A 19,133-nucleotide genomic window follows, 5' to 3' on the forward strand; every position below is an offset into this window, starting at 1 on the left:
TTACTCCTATGTGTACACAGCAGGATCAATAACAAAAGTGGACAAACAGCAGAAAAGAAACTGCAGACTCAGGATCTATACTTGATATGCAGTAGGGCCATGATGCTGTGTGCAGGAGTTTAAAAAATGTTCTGTGAATGGTGGAGAGAATAAACCAAATCACAGGATTCACCTAGGAAGGTCTCCAATGGTAATCTTCGGTTATATCTGTCAACTGTTTTACTATTAAAAATCTGAAGCTTACACAACCAAGAGCAAGAGAAAAATGTCTCCATCCTGTTCTGAAGGGACAAGTAATATGGTACCCAAGTTCAGAAGGTCTGTCAGGACCTGTGGTAAGAGATGTCTCTGATTTCTGGGGAAAAGGGGAATGTCTCTTAGGGGTGGCTTTTCTTTCCAGGAGAGGAAGTATCCTTTTTGGATAATGGCCAACACCCACCTATTTCTGGTGATGGTTTTCCAAAAGGGGAGGCAGTGGGACAGGCTGGCAGAGAGGGGTAGGGGGTCAAGGCAGTCACACATTGTTGGGGCCTCTTTGTCCTGAAAAGGCTGCCTAGGGGGAGGCTGTGGGGCAGCTGGCCTGGAAGTGGTTTGTCTTCTGGTACCTCTTCTAGGTTTGGAAGAGGTAGATCCAGCAAGGGTTGGGTTATGTCTGACAAATGTGGCCTTGGCAGGGTACTTCCTGTATTATTTGGGGATGGGGGACACTAACAAATGTTTGATTCCTTGTAATTCCTTGCTCTTATTGCAGGTTTTTGAAAGGATCTGCAGATTGTTTTCCCAAGAAGAAAACTGGGGTCCAGGAGGGCATCCAAGAACTTAGACTTAAAGTCTTCTGGTAAGCTTTGAAGCCTAAGCCAGGAAGATCTCCTGAGTACAGAGGCAGATGCTGCAGAGCGAGCAGAAGCTTCAGCAGCATCATAGCTGCATCTAATTAAGTATCTGGCTACTTGGTCAGCCAGAGATAGTTTAGAAATGATGTCAGCTTTTGTAGGGCAGTCAGGAGTACTGGCCAGCAAAGTAGAAGCTTGAGAGACCAGGTCCAAAGCATATTTGGTCATGTGCGTCTGATAGTTGATAGCTGTAAAAGCCAAACTGGAAGAGGTACAGAATTTCTTACCAATCCTATCCATAGATTTGCTGTCTTTGTCAGTGGGTAAGAGCGAGGCAGATGGAATGAGTCTGGATTGTTTATCCGGATAAGTCGCAATAACAGCTGGGTCTGCAGGGGAGGTTTGACTAGGAATGTTTGGTCATCAGGCACATTGTAATAGTGGCCTGGCCATTTAGGGGCAGGTGGCTGAGAATCTTGAGTCTCTGATGTAGAGGTAAAAGCATCCAAGTATGCAGGAATGACAGGTGGGATGGCAGAAGGGGAGGGGGATTCTACCTGTAAAAGTTCAAAGTACCTCTTCTGAATCTGACATTTGAAAGGTATCCCCCATTTGAAATATTCTTTCATTTTGGTGATAGTTTCAACAAAAGTAATATCCTCTGGAGGAGAGTCTCCCTCAATACATTCCTCATCTGGGGAGTAGTACCCCTGAGGTGAAGCAATTTGGGAGGTATAAGAAATGGATTCCTCAGAGAAAGAGTAATGGGTGTCTTGCTCTCCTTCCCTGTCCTGAGAGGCCAGAGGAAGGAGAGAAGATGCAGAAGCAGGTCTAGGACTTAGCAAAGGTAAAGTAGAGGGGGGTGAGGCTGAAGACTTAAGGGCCATAAAGGCCTGCATCAAGGAAGAAGTGAAGGACTGCCAGTGAGGTAGGCATTCTTTGGTCAAGGTCGCATGTTTGTTTTGTTTATTTTTGGACAGTGTAGGTCTGGAGTCGGATTATGGTCTAACAGTAGTAACGTCCAGAGGGATCCCGGTTGAAGGCTCTGCTAAGTCTGGTTCCCCCTCGACCTTGGTGGTAGTCGGGGTCTGGGCTGGCTCCAGGGACGTGCTGGTTGTTAACTGAGAAACGGCTTCTACGCAAGTTGTCACTGAAGTAGACTGATCCTCTGGGCGCCCGTCAACTCCTAAATGGGAAGTTGGCTAGGCATCCGGTAGCGGAGCGGCAGAGGTAGAGGGCCTAGGAAACTTGGCCTTCTTGCACCGAGGTTCTGTCGAGGTCTCTGAGGTGGGGATCCCTCCTAAGGGCTTACAGTTTAAGTCATTGGTTCTCCAAGTAAAGATTAAGAGGGGCCAGATGGCTGCGAAGGGTCTTTGGTACAAAAGATTGGCAAATGGAGCAGGAGTTGTGATAGAGCTCCTGGCCTAAGCAAAAAATGCAGCAGTCATGTGAGTCTTTATGGGGTATCTGGCGCCCGCATTGGCATTTACCCTTTTTTGCGGACATCGGCTATGAGTAGCTACAACAAACCAAGCTTTAGCAAGATAATTAAAAGAAAAATCCCAACGGGGTACTTAGCTTTTTAGACCTTTGCGTTGAAGGAGCAAAGCATACAATGCGTCAATCTGCGGCTGAAAGGTTTTGAGGTCTGTGTGTGCAGACATCACATTTAAGGCCCCTGGTTTATGACCCTAAGTGTGATGTCCCACGCAAATGCAACAGCCAAGCTGATGCATTTGTATAAGAGCCAATGTATGGGTCGCCTGAGGTGGGAAATCCCACAACAGGAATACTGCAACATAGGAATAGAAGGACATCTACCTTTAACACCCTTGAGTCTGAGACAATCTGTTGCCAAAGGGAAAGTACAAAGCCACTTGTTAGGACAAGTATTTACAGACTGGGGCAGGAGAGGAGGGCGTAGGGAAGAAGAATGTTAGCACAGTCACTTTGAAGTAGTGGACTGTCCATTCTCAGGAAAGAATCTTTATAGTTTCCCTCCAGCCATCTTTTTGTTTCTCTTTATGATTTAAGAAGGCAAGGATTGCTCATTTTGTTTCTTAGATGAGCAAGTGGATCTGGGAGATTTGTAAAGGGGAACGTGAAAAATCTCAAACTCCCTGAATCAATTTCTCTCTCTCTCATTAAATTGTCTGAAGACACAAGTAGCCGACTGGCCAAATAAAACCTCCCTATCTAAAGCCAGTTTTAAACGTTCAGACTTTAGGTTCAATACCCAGGCATACCTCCTCAAAACAGTGGCAGAAGCAGGGGCCCTAGGCACTAACTGCACAATAACACATTCCTTAAGGCATGTTTAAATACTTGAGAAATGTTGGAAATAAAAGAAATGAGATAAGCACTACCTTCAGGGGGAAGAGTGGTAGCTAAACCTCTCCAACTGTCTACAACAAAGCAAGAACTTCCACATAAGGAAGTAATGACTTTCGGCTTTTCCCGGTTACGGGTCGCCACAGCGGAACTCCGGTCCGCTCATGATTGGCAGTGGATTTATACGGTGCCGAGTTGCCAGCCTGACGCCCAACCTTCAAAGGCACGCTCATTCACGCTCGCACCTACCTGCATCTCTTTAACGTCACTTGACCATGGAGAGGGCATGCAGACTCCATTGAACGGGGAAAACCTCTTGCTGTGAGGCGACAATGCTAACCGCTGCACCACTGCGGCTTCCACATAAGGAAGCGACAGTTAAGAATTCTTTAGGTCACAATAGAAAAAAAAAATTCTCAACTCTGTCCAAAATATTCCTCTCCTTGTCCACTGCGGAAGGTCTGGATGATAACAGCATGTTCCCTGCTGTAGGAGACGTTGATACTGCTGTAGTGTCAGACCTAGGGCGAGAAAACGAGTGCTTGTTAGTTTGAGAAACTCTGTAAAGCCTACATATGTTTTTGGGGACTTAAAGTTGGGAATCATGGTTGCTACATGCCTCGTTATATGACTCCTCTAAGACTGGCACTAGAGAAGGAAGAATAAGTTTAGAATGAGTAATACCCACTTACAGCATATATCATCTGCTCAACCAGTTTCCATAAACACCTCATTCATTCTAGCAGTCTGAGAAAAAGAAAATTCCTCCGGAGGAGGATGTGAGGATCAGATTTCTTCAACATCAGTTATTTATGGGCTTGAGAATCTCCAGGAGACAAAGCCCTGTTGTCAATGGCTGAATAATCACATATGTCTTCCTTAGATATACTTCGACTGACCTAACAGATACTGAATTCTGTGTACACATAGCTGACCATCTAAATTTCTTGGCTAAAGTATAAAACGTCTTACAGAGATCTTGTATTTTACTATAGACGTTAAGGAATAGCTGCCCCATCAAGAGGGGTCGTTCCCCAGACACATGTAACAGCATCTATCAGAATGTCTCCATGCCCCAGTATATATATGCCTGGTTCAGACACTGAGGAGCCAAAGTGGATATGGCTGAACCCCAGTTTGTGGTGGCCGAGAACTACACCACAGGAAGCTGGAGAGGTGAATGACTGGTCTGGGGAACAAATGTTTGCTACTATAGTCACTCACCATCTACTGATGTGAAGACTGAGCCCACAGAATGGTCAGGGGCTTTCAGGTAACTTTTTTCTTTCTAGCAACTACACAAGTTGGACCAACAAGAACGGGTAAGTTTCCATAATCTGACTAAGAAGGATCATCCGCATGGTTTCAGAAATGATGGAACAAGTTGGTTGGAAGGCAAGCTGTCTCAGTTTGCACAAACAGCACACTTACTTTCACACATACATACTTCACCAAAACACAGTAATGCATAAGCAGCTAAATAAACTCCTGCCAGAATGCACGCGGCACCACCCCCTCCCTCAGGAAATTGGCTAACTACACTTCCAACTACCCTCCCACTTTCCAGCCCTTTATCTAGCCAGGCACAGAGCTATCTAGCTCTCTCTTGCACAGACTTCACCACCTGCAACCTAAAGAGAGGAATAATCTGGACAAAAGAGCCCTCACTAACTGTAAAATTCAAGAAGCTTGATGGTGAAGACTCCAGAATGGAACACCGTAGAACCATGCCACGAGACCAGGGGCATTCTTCCATTCCTTCCTTGTGGATACCAAACAGCAACCAGGTATAGATGTTCAAGCCACCTGACCTGCATTTAGCAATTTCTGTAACTTGCAGTACACTGAAAATTGCTGTCCCAAGGTCCCAGCTCCACACTGCTGTATTCTTTACACCACAGGCACAATTTTGCCTATGTTCAAAGATAATCTTATTTTTGAAGTTTTATATGTCTACAGTTCACCACGTAGAGAATTTTTATTCCATGGGCACAACAATCCTATACAAAAATCTCTGAAGTCTCAAATTGTACTTGCAATTCTTTTCCTACTTGTGCACATCCATGAGCTCTGTAACAATGAGCACTGTGATTGGTTTTCACTGTAAGCCACTTCTTTGGATGCATACATTTTTCAAAAAATGGGAGTCACGTGGTGTATTGACTACCGCCTCTGTATATAAAAAAGGCAGTCTTCACCAGGAAGCAGAATGTGAACTTGTCACATTAGTCATGTATATGAGCCTCTTACAAGCATGCACTGTAATCCTTTTCGCCAAACAAGAGAAGATTAGTGTTTCATAATGTATTTCTGGACATATGAGCCCCGTAAAAGGGGGCACAGCCTTCCACGTTAAATGTGATGCAAGTATTGATAAGGACAAGTCAGACTGGAAAAGGTTCTGAAATAAACCTTTCATAATTTGCTTCAAGAAATATAAGACCCAAAAAGGCAGACACAACCTGTCATACGACATGTGATACAAAACAGACTACTAAAGTCTAGTGATAGCCTCATAAAAGCAGTCATTTTCAATTATCAAGATCTAAACCACTATTAGATGGACATGAAGCTGAAACAAAAAAGTGTTTTCTTAAATGTAGTTCAATAGTGGTAGCTCATGGCTTGTAGCCTTGTTTGGTAAAAAAATTAAAAATAAACTTTTTCGATAAGAATGAGGTTCCACAGGCTGCTGAGCTGTTAAACTTTCAAGATCTTTTCAGGAATATTCATATGAGGGATTAACCTCTAAGCTTTGGGATTGGATCCTTGTTTTTCCATTTCCCAGGTTTTCCTCCAATCAGCACCCATGGGACCCTCCCACCATTGTCTTTAATTGGCTTAAATAACTTATTGAATGCAGTCCATTACAACAAGAACACTCATCCACCCTCCTTAACTGAATGAACTACTTGCAACTTCAACAAGATGTCTTTATTCCTCCCACATGGACAGCATCATAGATAGTCTCTTAGATTCGCTAGCTGAAATGATTTTATCTGGACTCAACTTTTGCTCTCCATTTCTTGCTAGCCTTGTCCTACTCTGGGTCACAGGTGGGATTAAAAGACATGACTTGGACATTCTGGATTACTTCCATTTCCTGACGTTAAAAATGTGAGACAAGGTTGAATTACCATAACAGCTTACAACTCAAGTTACTTGCCAAACTGAAGTAAGAGCAGTGAACAACACTGTTTTCAATGTCAAAGTTTAAATCAGCCTGATAAATCGGTTCAAAAGAAAAAAAATGTTTTGCAGTACAAAGTTAAGATTCCAAGGAGTTACCTGTTTCTTGGTGGATGAATGTGACAAATCACTTTGAGAGTTTTACCCGAGATGAGAATGAAAAAGGAAGATTCTAAAAGCAGATCGGCAGAAATGGCCAAAAGGAGAATCTTAACAGAGGATGAGAAAAGCAGATTTTATCAATTCACACAGATAGTGAAGAACCTAGACAGCTTCAGCCATGAAAGGGTCTTTGTTTCTTTAACGGCACCAACCAAAAGTATCTTACATTTGTCCAAATACGATTTTCTTGTAGCAGATGCTTAGTGTCTGCAAAGATTAATACTCTATGAACCAGCCATACGAAAACAAACTGCAGGCTGGAATGATCCTTGGTCCTTTGTGAGTTGACTCCATTTTGTGTGGAAATTTATGATTAGTGCTTTTTGACAAGTTGAAGCGAGTGTCTGACCGAAAGGAAGTTACCAAGATTATCTCTGAAATCTCCTTTTGGATCAACGAACTGTGGTTATGCTTAAGGGAATAACCATTTTCCACAAACACTGTGCTCTCATCAATTTTTTTTAAACTTTTCCCTTCCACCACAATTTTGGTAAGAGCAATTCTTTCTGCTAGTATGAATGCATCCTTACTAACAAAAATCTTAGTTGCTTTCTCAGGGCCAGATTTGAAATGCATACACAACATGATCTGTCAATTAACAAATCTTGCTGTAGAACACCAATACAACTGCTTAGAAAATTAAAGCAGCTTCCTCCTGGGACATCAGAAAAAACACAGGTTTTCTCTACAAGTTCTATCTACTAATGACAGTTTTTTTGAGAGAGAGAGAGATCTTAGAAGTGCCATAACTCAGCCAGACTTTTTCATTACAGACTGATTTTTGCAGTTTTATCAGTTCATTTGAATGGCTAAAGCTTCTTTTATTTTTTCACACTTTCGTTACACTTAGACTAGTAGTGTGTGTATAGGAAATTTGGTCAAAGACCTGCCGAAAGTCATTTTCTTACTATGCCACTACTGATAAATTCACAACCTGTTTGAGATACCGCCCAAGCACAATATAACCAGAGAAAATGAGCTGCTGCTCCTGTTATTCTTTATTAGCTGAAAAGAACTGCACTTCAGTGCATTACCTGTGCCTCTCAACACTGGAGGAATTACTAAAAATCTTAGTGGAGGTTGAGGGGGAGACTAATCTGAGCTGGTGCAGCTGCAACAACGGAAGGGGCTGGCTAGTGTGATCACTACCCCCCCCCCCCAAAAAAAAAAATATGCCTGCTATAAAAAAGTTAAACAAGGAGGATCAGCTACACTCATTTGCTGGCTTCAAAAAGACATGTCACAACAGAATTGTGACAGATCAGAATGGAAAAAAATACTTTCGTCTCAGCTAACAGAAGAAGCATCAAACCCTATATGAACATAGAAAGGACTGATCACATAGCAATAAACTACTGACTAGGGCTGGAGTACAAGCTATAAAATTTTACAGCTGGAGTTTTAATGCTGCCAAAACAGTAAAAGCTCAAATGCATGACTTAAAAATTAAAGTCATGTATTTACCCAAACCTTAGATTTGTGTGGTGTTCTGTCTTAACCTGTGGGCTATTGGACCTCAGGATGGCACTTCAGAATATTTAGCTATGAAGCTCCACCTCCTCTCCCCCCAATGCTCTGTGAGATGAAACCTTCTCAAATTAAATTTGCCCTACCACACCTGCCCTGCACATAAAGGGTCTCCCTAAGAAAGACTGAAGATTTAGACTGAAGAGTCTCCACAATAGACTTCCGACCAGCCTACAAAGTCCGTCAAGAGCCAATGACAATTTGGAGAGGGGACAGAGAAAGGGATGGCTGACATGGAAAAAGACAAAAGGAATCTATCATTATGGTACATACACAGCTTTCATATCGGATGTTTCTTCCATCCACCTCAACCTGTGGGGCAGACTCCCCACCCCAACAGAAAAGGTGCTATCAGGAGGGAATAATTCACAAAGTGGTGGAGCTAAAGGAAGCCCTACCCAGGATCTGGACCGAAAGTCTAGTTTATGAGACACAAAAGTATGACTATTAAACCTGGTAGTATATCCACAAATATCATCTAAAAGAGCATGACCAAAAGACAGCTGAAGTACATAATGCCCCAGTAGAGTGGGCTTACGACTTGCTTGGTAGGGCTACACTGTTCATGGTATAAACAAAGGATATGAATTCAGAAAGCCATACACACAAAGTTACATAGCAAACTAGTTTCTCAACCTTAGGTTCAGAAAACGACACAAAGTTGGCTTGCTTTCTGGATATATTTGGTCCTATCCAAATACGATTTCAATTGGTTATGGAGGTTTAGGCAATTAATCTTCCTTCCCAAGAGAACTAAGTACTGGTCTTTACTTTTTGGCAACGTTAACAAGATGTGGGAATGAGAGATTTGACTCTTACACCTTGAACTACGTCCTGACAGAGGAGGAATCCCAGGACATGGGAAGAAAGAAGCACCCACAACTGCAGGAGATTCTCTCCACTGAAGAACTCATGACCACTAGGGCAAGGTACTGCTTTTACTTATTACTGAAGTTTGTGAAGAAACTGGCAAATTAATCAACTGGTTCAGGTTAGATCCACAGGCCACCTTAGGCAAGAATGAAGGATTAGTCTGCAATGAAACCCTGCCTTTGTTAAAAATAAGGTAAGGAAGAATACAGAATAAAGCTTGCAATTCTGAAACTCATCTGGCTGAAATTACTGCAACTAAGAAAAGTGTTTTCCATGACAGAAACTTCATCCACAGTAGCAGCTGGTTTGAAAGGGGCCCTGATCATGACTTGAAGGAAAAAAGGCTGGTCTCAAGGAGGATTTGAATCCCTTAATGGAGGCTTGAGGAGGACGGTACCTTTTAAATAGGCTTTGGGCCATCTTAGAGAAGCGAAAGGCAGATGGAGAAGAAAGGATACGCAAGGCTCTTTTTGAAAGTTTGAGATATCTCTATCCATCACTGGACTCGGGGGAAGCAAGCAGTCAACCCGAGGGACTTCGGATTAGGGTGAGGGTGGCCCGAAGGATGGGATATCAAATCTGTAATGGGATCCAGAAACCAAGGAGGGTGTAACAGGTGAGGCCAGAGGAAAGGCAGCCACAGCTGTCTAGGCCAGAAGTGGGCCATGAGGATGGGCTAATATCTATACAAACCTCATCATCAAGGGTGATGGGGGGGGGGGGTAAAGCCTAAGGGGGACCCAAGGGGCAAGCATACAGTACAGCATCCCTTGGTGACTTTTCTTTGTGAGGGAACAGGACAAAAAAGCTGCCATATTTGGTTCTTGAAGGTGGTCACAATGAGAATGCACCACGGCTGGCCCCAACGGATGAAAACCTGTGCAGACACTGACAGATTGAGGGACAACACTTACTGCATCAGAACTCTCCTGCTCAAACTGTCCACTAGAACACTGGATCCATCTGGAATGTGCATTACAAGGACATAAGTCCACTGCCACACCATCAGCCTCTTGGCAAAGGCAACAGGATTGGTTCCCCCTTGCTTAAACCACTACCATGTATTTGTTCTGGATCGAGATCACAGCTTTGGGAAGACTGTCATGAAAGGCTTGCTACACTAAGACTGCTCTCATCTCCAAAGAAATCTGTACAAGTGCTTCTAACTGGGACCAGGTACCCTGGTTAGTCTTCCCCTAGTAATGCCTCCACCCCCACCCCAGGAAGTGTCCATGGCCGCCATGACCATGGGCTGGGGAGGCACATACAGGGATGCTCTGCTGAAATAATCTGATGTCAGCTACAAAGGGATATGACAAAAGTCAGTGAGATGCACAGGAAAGTTAGTCAGCTGAGTTATTACAAACAATGGACTGAAAGCGTCCACTGAAGAACTCTCATGAGAACCTGGCTAGAGGAAAGAAAGAGAACAGTGGCCAGATAGAAAAGACTGAGACCCAAAGATGCAGGCGGCTTCTGAAGCAGCAGCATTTAGTTAACTAGAACTCATACAGATAGTAATCTTGAGGGAGGAATTCTGGCAATTTGAATGGTGGTGTCCAGATGGTAGCCGATAGACTACAGTTCGAAAAGGTTCCAGACTGAATATGAAGGAAGAGAAGGAAATATTCAAGAACTAAAGGAAAATAGTTTTGCTTTTAAAGTACTGTAAGACACTGGCACTTACTGTTCAGAAGCTTCAGTATAATTCGCCAGACATTGAAAAGAGGCAGACAAAATTTGAGGAAAGTTTAGTGTCACAGAGCATTAGGAGAGAGGAGGTGGACCCTTCAGAGCTGAAAATTCTGACATGCCGGCCTAAGATCTGATAACTCACAGGTTAAGAAAAACAAAAAAGACATCATCACATAATATTTTAAAGCCATGACTAAAAAGTACAGTTTTGTACCTACCATAAATGTAGATGTTCGAGGATCCACATTGCTGCAGTCCTAACTATTGGGTAGTCCGCTGTCCAGTCGGCCCGAATACCAGAGTATATGGCTGACGTCGGTCAGGGCGCATTAGACTGACGTCAGTACGTCAGGGTACTAATGCGCATGACCGACGTCATATCCTCAGTCTTTTCTTGCCCCAGATGTCAGAAGACCCTAAAAAGACAAGGCCCAATATACCTGCACCAAAAATATGTACAATATATACAAAAATATATACAAAAATATCAGCATATAACCTCACCTACACAACCACCCCTAAACACAGAGGGAAGGAGGGAGGGTATGGACTGCAGCAATGTGGATCCTCGAACATCTACATTTATGGTAGGTACAAAACTGTACTATGTTCTTCATTCCACATTGCTGCAGTCCTAACTATTGGGTAGAATCCCAAAGCAGAGGTAAGGGAGGCTGGCAAATCATAAAGAAGCAGGAGCTGACAACATGCCTTGCAAAATAGCTGTGGCAAAACCAGCCCTAGACTTAGAGTAGAGAGGAAGGTGATAATGCTTAGAGAAAGTATGCACTGAACTCCAAGTAGCTGCCTCCAAAATATCCTTAGTTGCCACCCCTTAGAAATGCTGTTGAAGTGGCAGTGGCCCTAGTGGAATGAGGTCTAATCCCAGCTGGAATCTCCTTGCCATGATGGGAATAACAAAATGCAATGCAAAACCCAATCCACCTAGAAATAGTTTGTTTTGACACAGGCTTGCCGTGAACTCAAAGCAAAAGAAACAAACAACTGCTGAGACTGCCTAAAATCCTTAGTCCTGCTTAAATAATAACGCAATTGCCTGTGTACATCTAAAGTGTGCAAAATCTTTTCCCCTTTATTTTGGGGGTCTGCATAAAAGTAGGTAAATGAATAGTTTGGTTTAAAGCCACACTAGAAACCACCTTAGGCATAAAGGAAGGATTAGTACGTAATGATACCCTATCCTTATGGAAAATCAAAAGGGCTCTACTGCCATAAGGGCCTGCAACTCAGACACCCTTCTTGCAGAAGTAATAGCCAACAGAAAAGCAGTCTTCCATGACAAGTATTTCAATTCAGCAGTAGCCGCAGGCTCAAAAGGTTGTAGAGTAAGTTTTTCCAACACAAAATTGAGATCCCAAGCAGGAGTAGGAGCTCTACGTGGGGGTCTTATATTCTTTGCCCCTCTAAGAAACTGCTTGAACAAAGGATGCGAAAACAATGGTGGGTCACAATCATAGTGAGCTGAAATTGCTGCAGCATGAATCTTAATGGAAGAGAAGGACAAACCTTTGTCCAATAACTCAGTAAGATATTGAAGAGCCACACTCAAATTAGGCTCAGAAATCTCCAAATTCTTTGCTGTACTCCAAAATAAAAATCTCTTCCATTTTTCTGCGTACACTTTCCTTGTACTAGGTCTTCTAGCTTCCATAATCACATTTAAAACTTGTTGAGGAAGTTGAGACCTGCTGTGTTTCAACACAGAATATGCCAGGCTGTTAGATGAAGAGAGTGAAGCTTGACATTGAGCAGATGACCGTCCTTTTGAGATAACAGATGTGGAATCAAAGGTAAAGGCCATGGAGGCTTCCTTACCAGACTCCTTAGTAGTGGGTACCAGTGTTGCCGAGGCCAATCTGGAGCTATTAAAATCATCCTTGGCTTGTCTTGTCTGACCTTTAAGAGCACCTTTGGAAGAAGAGGCAGAGGTGGAAAGGCATACACATGAAGATTTTTCCAACTGAAAGAAAGAGCATCCACTTTCCAAGCTGTGTGATGAAACCCCTTTGTGCAAAACTTTGGCAGCTGGTGGTTTAGTGGAGAAGCGAACAGATCTATGTCTGGAGTTCCCCATGACACTGTCAATTTCTGAAATACATGAAGATCCAGTTTCCACTCGTGGGGATCCATGATTTGTCTGCTTAACACATCTGCTAAGGAGTTCTGTGCTCCGGCAGAAACCTTGCCTGAAGAGTTAGTTGCAAGCTGAGCGCAGTCTCCCATAAAATCATTGCTTGCCTGCATAGAGGATAAGAATGTGTTCCCCTTGTTTGTTGATGTACCACATGACAGTTGTGTTGTCTGTTAGAATCAACACCTGCCCTGGAAGAAGTAACTCCTTGAAAGCCATTAATGCAAACTGGACTGCTAACATCTCCTTCATGTTGATATGTAGATGCTGTAGTCTGGCAGGCCACTTGTCTTGTATCCACTTTCCATTTAGATGAGCTCCCCAAGCAATGTCCGAGGCATCTGTCGTTAAAATCTGACTCGCCTCTGGCCGGGTCACAGAGAGTCCCTTGTTTAGGTGACATTCCTGAGCCCACCACAAAAATTCTTTTGAAGGCAAGGTATTATTTGAATGACAGTGTCCAAGTCCTGGCAGTGCTGTGTCCATACATTTTTGAGATACCATTGCAGCTTCCTCATATGCAGTTTGGCATTGGGAAGCACCAGAATACAAGATGCCATGAACCCTAATGCTTGAAGGACTGTCCTTGCAGTCAGCACGGACTGATGAGATAGTTGATGGAAGTAAAGGGATAGACTCTTTTGTTTGTCCGGGGTTAAAAAGGCCATCTGGGCTGCTGTATTCAGTCTCACACCCAGAAAGCACATGTCTTGAGAGGGTACTAGACTGGACTTTATTTCGTTCACAGAATACCCTAGGCATCTTAGCACTGCTATAACATATTCCAGATGCTGTAGAAGGTCTTCCTTTTCTTGAGCCAGAATCAGGCAGTCGTCCAAGTAAGGATAGATTTGAATTCCTTTTAGCCTGAAGTAAGCTATCACTGGAGCCAGAACCTTTGTGAATACTCTGGGCAGTAGATAAGCCAAAGGGCAATGCAGAGAACTGATAATGAGAATTTCCAGCTCGAAAACGCAGATACTTCCTGCAACTTAGTCTTATAGGCACATGAAGGTAAGCTTCCTTGAGATCTAAAGTTACCATCCAGTGATCTTTGCCCAGCAGAGGTAAAAGCTGTTGTAACGTCAACATCTTGAACTTGGGAATGTCCAGATAAGTGTTGAGGATAGATAAATCCAAAATTGGTCTCCACGTGTTCCCCTTCTTTGGTACTAGGAACAGGCGAGAATAAAATCCTAGGCCCCTTTCTGATACAGGGACTGGCTGAATGGCCCCTATTTGTAGTAACAGAGAAATTTGCTTGTGAGCCTCTTTCCTTTGTGGAGGAGGAACGTCTGGCATGCCTTTGAAAGGGGCAATGTATGGAAATAAAACCTGTAACCGTGGTGAATGATATCCAACACCCATCTGTCTTGAGTAATTAAATCCCAATTTTCTTTGAAAAGAGACAGTCTTCCTCCCAAAGGAGCTGCCAGACGAGAATCTACTGGCAGCTGAAAAGGCAGGTCATTGGGTCTGTTTACGAAAGGACTGACCCCTGCCCTCACCAGAAGTCTGAGCAGGTGCACCCCGTGTTCTAGGCCTAAAAGAACCTTGAGCTCTGCCCCTACAACGTCTAGACCTACCCCTAGACTGGGAATCATAAGCAGGATAAGCCCATCCCTTAGTAGGCCAATTTCTACTAAACTTCGGTGGCTGCACCTGCAAAAATCTTTAACAGTTTGCATAGACTTAGCTTTGTCCTCCATTTTCTTTAAAACTGCTTCCACAGGCGAACCAAACAACACATCAGACTGTAAAGGAGCATCCAAAATCCTTGTCTTAACATGCTCAGCTAAATTCTGATCCCTCAACCAGGCATGCCTGCGAAGAACAGAACTAGTGGCAGCCACCCTCGAGGAGGCCTGTACAGCATCAAAACCACATTGCAAAGAATGCTTACCCACTTGTTCAGACACATGAACTAAATCCAGCAACTCTTTACACTCAATACCTTCCGCCAAAGCATCCACCTTAGATTTCAGTTGTGAAAGGAGATAATTTTGATATTTTAGCATGTGAAACTGACAATTCAACGCCCTCATGGCTAAAGTGGAAGAAGTATACACTTTCTTTCCCCATCTATCCAAAGCCCTTGCCTCTTTATCAGTGGGAACAGGGTTTTTAACCACAGAGGCCTTAACACCTTTAGGTCCCTGAGAAACAGTTTTCGGGTCTGCCCTAGGACTCTTAAAAAGATACTTATGAGCTTCAGGCACCCTATAGTACCTATCAGGTTTAACAGGAGCAGGAGGCAAAGAATCAGGGTTCAGGGAAGCCTCTGCAAAACATCTTCCACCACATTCAACACAGGAGGTATAGCTAAGGGCCTATGCTGGGGTAAAACAAGAATTCCCTAAGCCTTTTCCTGGAATCAGAGTAATCCTGGCCTTCCCATTTAAAGTGCTCCCTCATGGAATGCAGAGTCTCTGAAAATGAGAAATCCTCAGGAGGAGAAGCTGTAGGAGTGGAATCATCCACATCAGAATCAGAATAAGGAGGATACTCCTGCAAATCTTCCGCAGAAGACTCAGAAGCCTCTGAACACTGTTCAAAACTATCAAACTCAGGTTCCACCCTAGGCCTCTTATCAGGAGGGGCATAGAACCTCTAATCATAGTAATCAAATCTTCTGCCATTTTAAGCATATGTTTCTTAGGCACAGAACCTGAAGTGCTAGGAGAAACCCCACTGAAGCTAAACTTGGCCTACCTCTCAAAGAAGTTTTGGAAACAGAAGGAGAGGCTCTAACTACCTTGGGAAGAGAGGGAAGAACAGTTACCTGAGAAGCCCCTCAGCCTGGCCTACCTCCTGAGAAGGCACATCCTGTAACAGTAAAGTCTCTGCCTGAGACTCCAAAGAAACTCCTGGCAAAACCTCTGGCTCCACTGAGCCTTCTAAAGAACCGCGTCCGGGACTGCCGGTTCATCAACCCTAGGCTTCGCTGTTTTGTCCTTGCGCTTCTTGACGAAGCGCCGGAGCATCCGACGGCATTTTATAATTGCAACGCTTCCCAAACACTAACCTGGCACAGTCTAACCTTCTCTTAATAGTGCGTTTGTTAAACCTAGCACAAGAGCGGCATCCAACAACGCCGTGCTCAGGCCCCAAACAAGGTATACACAAGGTATGGTAATCCCTATGAGGTATCTGTTTCCCACAAGAAATACAGTTATTCACTTTTTCTGACATCCGGTTAAATACTGAGGCAAGAAAAAACCAAAATGTTCCCCAACGGGGTACTTAGCCAACTCTGATTCGGTCTGAAACTCCGACTTCAGAAAATTTCAGAACGCCAACCTGCACTCGCAAAACTGCTTCTGCATCGGACCATGCGGCAAAAAAGACTGAGGATATGACGCCGGTCATGCGCATTAGTACCCTGACGTACTGACGTCAGTCTAATGCGCCCTGACCGACGTCAGCCATATACTCTGGTATTCGGGCCGACTGGACAGCGGACTACCCAATAGTTAGGACTGCAGCAATGTGGAATGAAGAACATCCTAAAAGTAACAGTAAAATGAAAATTTTAAGAAATTCTAGAAGTGGACAGATTTAAAGGAGCATTACTTAGATATGCAAGAAACTGGGTTTTGGAAAATTATCTCAAGAACTCTAACAAGTCAGTAACTTAAGTAGGAAAGTCACTAAAAATAACACAGTTTAAAACAGACTTCTTTGCTTCTACACCTAAACTTGTAATAAAAAGTATACCATCTTCTCAAACAAAAAGTATCAAGTAATGAATTAACTTTTTAGATGTGAAGGGAAGGGTCGCAGACACATTCTGTTCCAAGAGCATTTTGAGTGCAATCACACAAGCAGACATAGCTGACTTGTCGCCAAGTCTCCCCAAACTGCAACTGTAAATATCTGCAGACTATTTAGGCAGATATGTAGATAGACATACTAAGATCTAACACACATCAATATTTTACCTCAGAGTCACTCTGTAAAATGGGATGGTGCACCCTTACAAAAATGGTTAATGAAAAACAAAGGTACATTCACCTGATAAATTTTTGTTGTTGGGTAACTAATCAATTACCAACACCTGTCAAATTATAAAGCCATCATATTACTGCCATACCATTTTGACAGGTGCAAAGAAACAATAAATGTATCCATTGTCCTACAAAACCAGTCTCACTGCTTACGATTCACAAAACAGTGATGCAATCCATTCAGAAGAGTTTGTTTCAGTAGGTCTTTAGTGTTTCAGATCGATATGAAATGAGGCAAAAACTAACAGCTACTGCTGCAATCAGAAGAAGCATCATATCAGCAAAGCAAAGTCTCTGAGGCCTGGAAGATACAAAATATCCTAAATTCATTCTCAACTGAAAAGCTGCAGAGAAGGCAAATTTGAAAGCAAGGTTTACTTACTTCTGACCTTTTGTCAGCTTCCACTACTACAGACTATGAGCAGTACCTATAACTAAACGCATTCATTTTTACTAAACACACTCTTCTCAGCAATGTCCTGTGACATTTGTATGCTTGTCTGAAAGGATCAAACATTAGAACACAAAATCTCAATGACACATCAAAGTTTGTTAACTTAGACAAAGGTCTGATCCAGAATAACCACTTTCAAAAAAAAAAAACACCCTGTCAAGTGATAGGGAGCATACTTATTAAATATACAACAAAGTATAATAAAAATCAAAACAGTACAAAACACCAATCATAAATACATATGACAATAATGGCTGCTTTTCTTCCTCATGATGATCCAAGAGAGAACTAACCAGATTCTTGTTGGCTGTTGTTGGACTCCTGACCATTTCCCTGGGATTCCTGTTCAGACTTTGTTTTGCTGGAGGTGCTTTTGCTGCTGAAAAGGCTGCTAGGTTGGTTGACAATGCGGGAGAGAGTCTCAAGGGGTTTTAGAGCCGCATTTACAGTGTTAGCCATGTTGGGGCTAAGATGCAGAAAGAGAACATTAATACAATTAGAAAAAAAGAAATATGTTAGATGTGATTGTTTACTCTTCACTACTACAGAACAAAAGTACCAACATTTTGATGTTAGTGCAGTGACTTTGCAATGCACAAGGCTAAAGCTAGTTTACAGCTTCCAATTTCTAAAATATGAAACTATGCAGAGAACTACTTCAACATTTAAAGTACACTATGCTTTAGTTTAAAACTCTGTTTTCCTTGTGCAATTCAATGCAACCAAAAAAATCTAACAAATACAATTTGTATGACACTTAAAAAGCATGCTTCTAAAGTACACTAATTTTAGAGAAAAGTTGACACTCACCTTAGCCATAATCTTCAAAGTTTAAGTAGGATATTATATCATAAAATCTCTCACCTTACTCTAAACTCTGGCACTACCAGCTTCCTTTCACCAGTACCTGCTACTGATCCATGACATCATGGATGTTTGTACCAATACTACAAATACAATTCAATACTTTACGTCATACCATACCACTGTGTCAAAATTGTCACTAATGCCAAACACACAACAAAAAATATGAAATCCACAAATGTCAAGGATGGAGACAAACAAGGGATGGCTGGGGGATTAGTCTAACTGCTGTAATACTCTGCTGAAGATGTCACAGATGCATCTTTATCTGTACCAGCTGTGCTTTGAGACAAGTTTACCACAATGAGTAAAGAAATGAGTGGCACAGTAGTATGGTTCTCCAGTTTGATTCTCAGCTGGGGTGCCTTCTGTGCAGAGTCTGCATGTCGTCCATGCTTTTGCGTGGGTTTCCTCCAGGTACTCCAGTTTCCACCCACATTCCAAAGAATCTGGAAAATTTCTCCCCAGGCCTTCACTGAAAATAGGCTCTGTCCTAGTTGGACTTTCCCAGTCAACAAATGTTAAAGAAAATAAATACATTCTCCAACAATCACAATTTGGCACATTCACCTAGGATGCTCCTGTGCTAAGGGGCATGTGAATTTAGTGCCTGCACACGCTGACTACATAAACATACCTAGTCTCAGACTGTTAAGCATGCAAGTTCCCAATGAATCAAGAAATAACATTCGACAACTACACTGCTAACAATAATAAAAGCGTATACCCTTGTCTGGCTTACAGGAGCTCCTAAAGCTAAGAGTAGCTTAAGGTCATTTAAGCACCAGAACATGCAGGAAGCTATCTGTAGAACGTCAACTTGCAACAGTGAGACCAAAGCTCATGGAACAAAAGTCAGAAGGCTGATTCTTTCAGGGCAGACATATGAAATAAAGCCAAACTTCCAGAGCCACAGTTAAGACAGTAATTGGTGAAGATGGAAAGCAAGAACGTGGGAGACCATGGCAGGAATGCCAGCAGGGAAAACATTATTGAATTAAATCAAGTAAGGCAGGCATGCACAATTAGTAGAGGGGGGTTCTGGC

General features: G+C 42.8%; 1 protein-coding gene across 1 annotated transcript in view; it reads right to left on the reverse strand.

Moving 5' to 3' along the window:
* Positions 1–19,133, reverse strand: part of HUWE1 (HECT, UBA and WWE domain containing E3 ubiquitin protein ligase 1) — a gene marked incomplete in the record, with an annotated part of 5,008,559 nt that overhangs the window by 1,651,708 nt on the left and 3,337,718 nt on the right. The window contains 1 exon segment of the mRNA XM_044079288.1: positions 17,517–17,689. Coding sequence (XP_043935223.1) covers positions 17,517–17,689 — 173 coding nt within the window.

This window comes from Protopterus annectens, chromosome 8.part0, assembly GCF_019279795.1.
Source record: "Protopterus annectens isolate FY-2018-M chromosome 8.part0, PAN1.0, whole genome shotgun sequence".
NCBI lineage: Eukaryota > Metazoa > Chordata > Ceratodontiformes > Protopteridae > Protopterus > Protopterus annectens.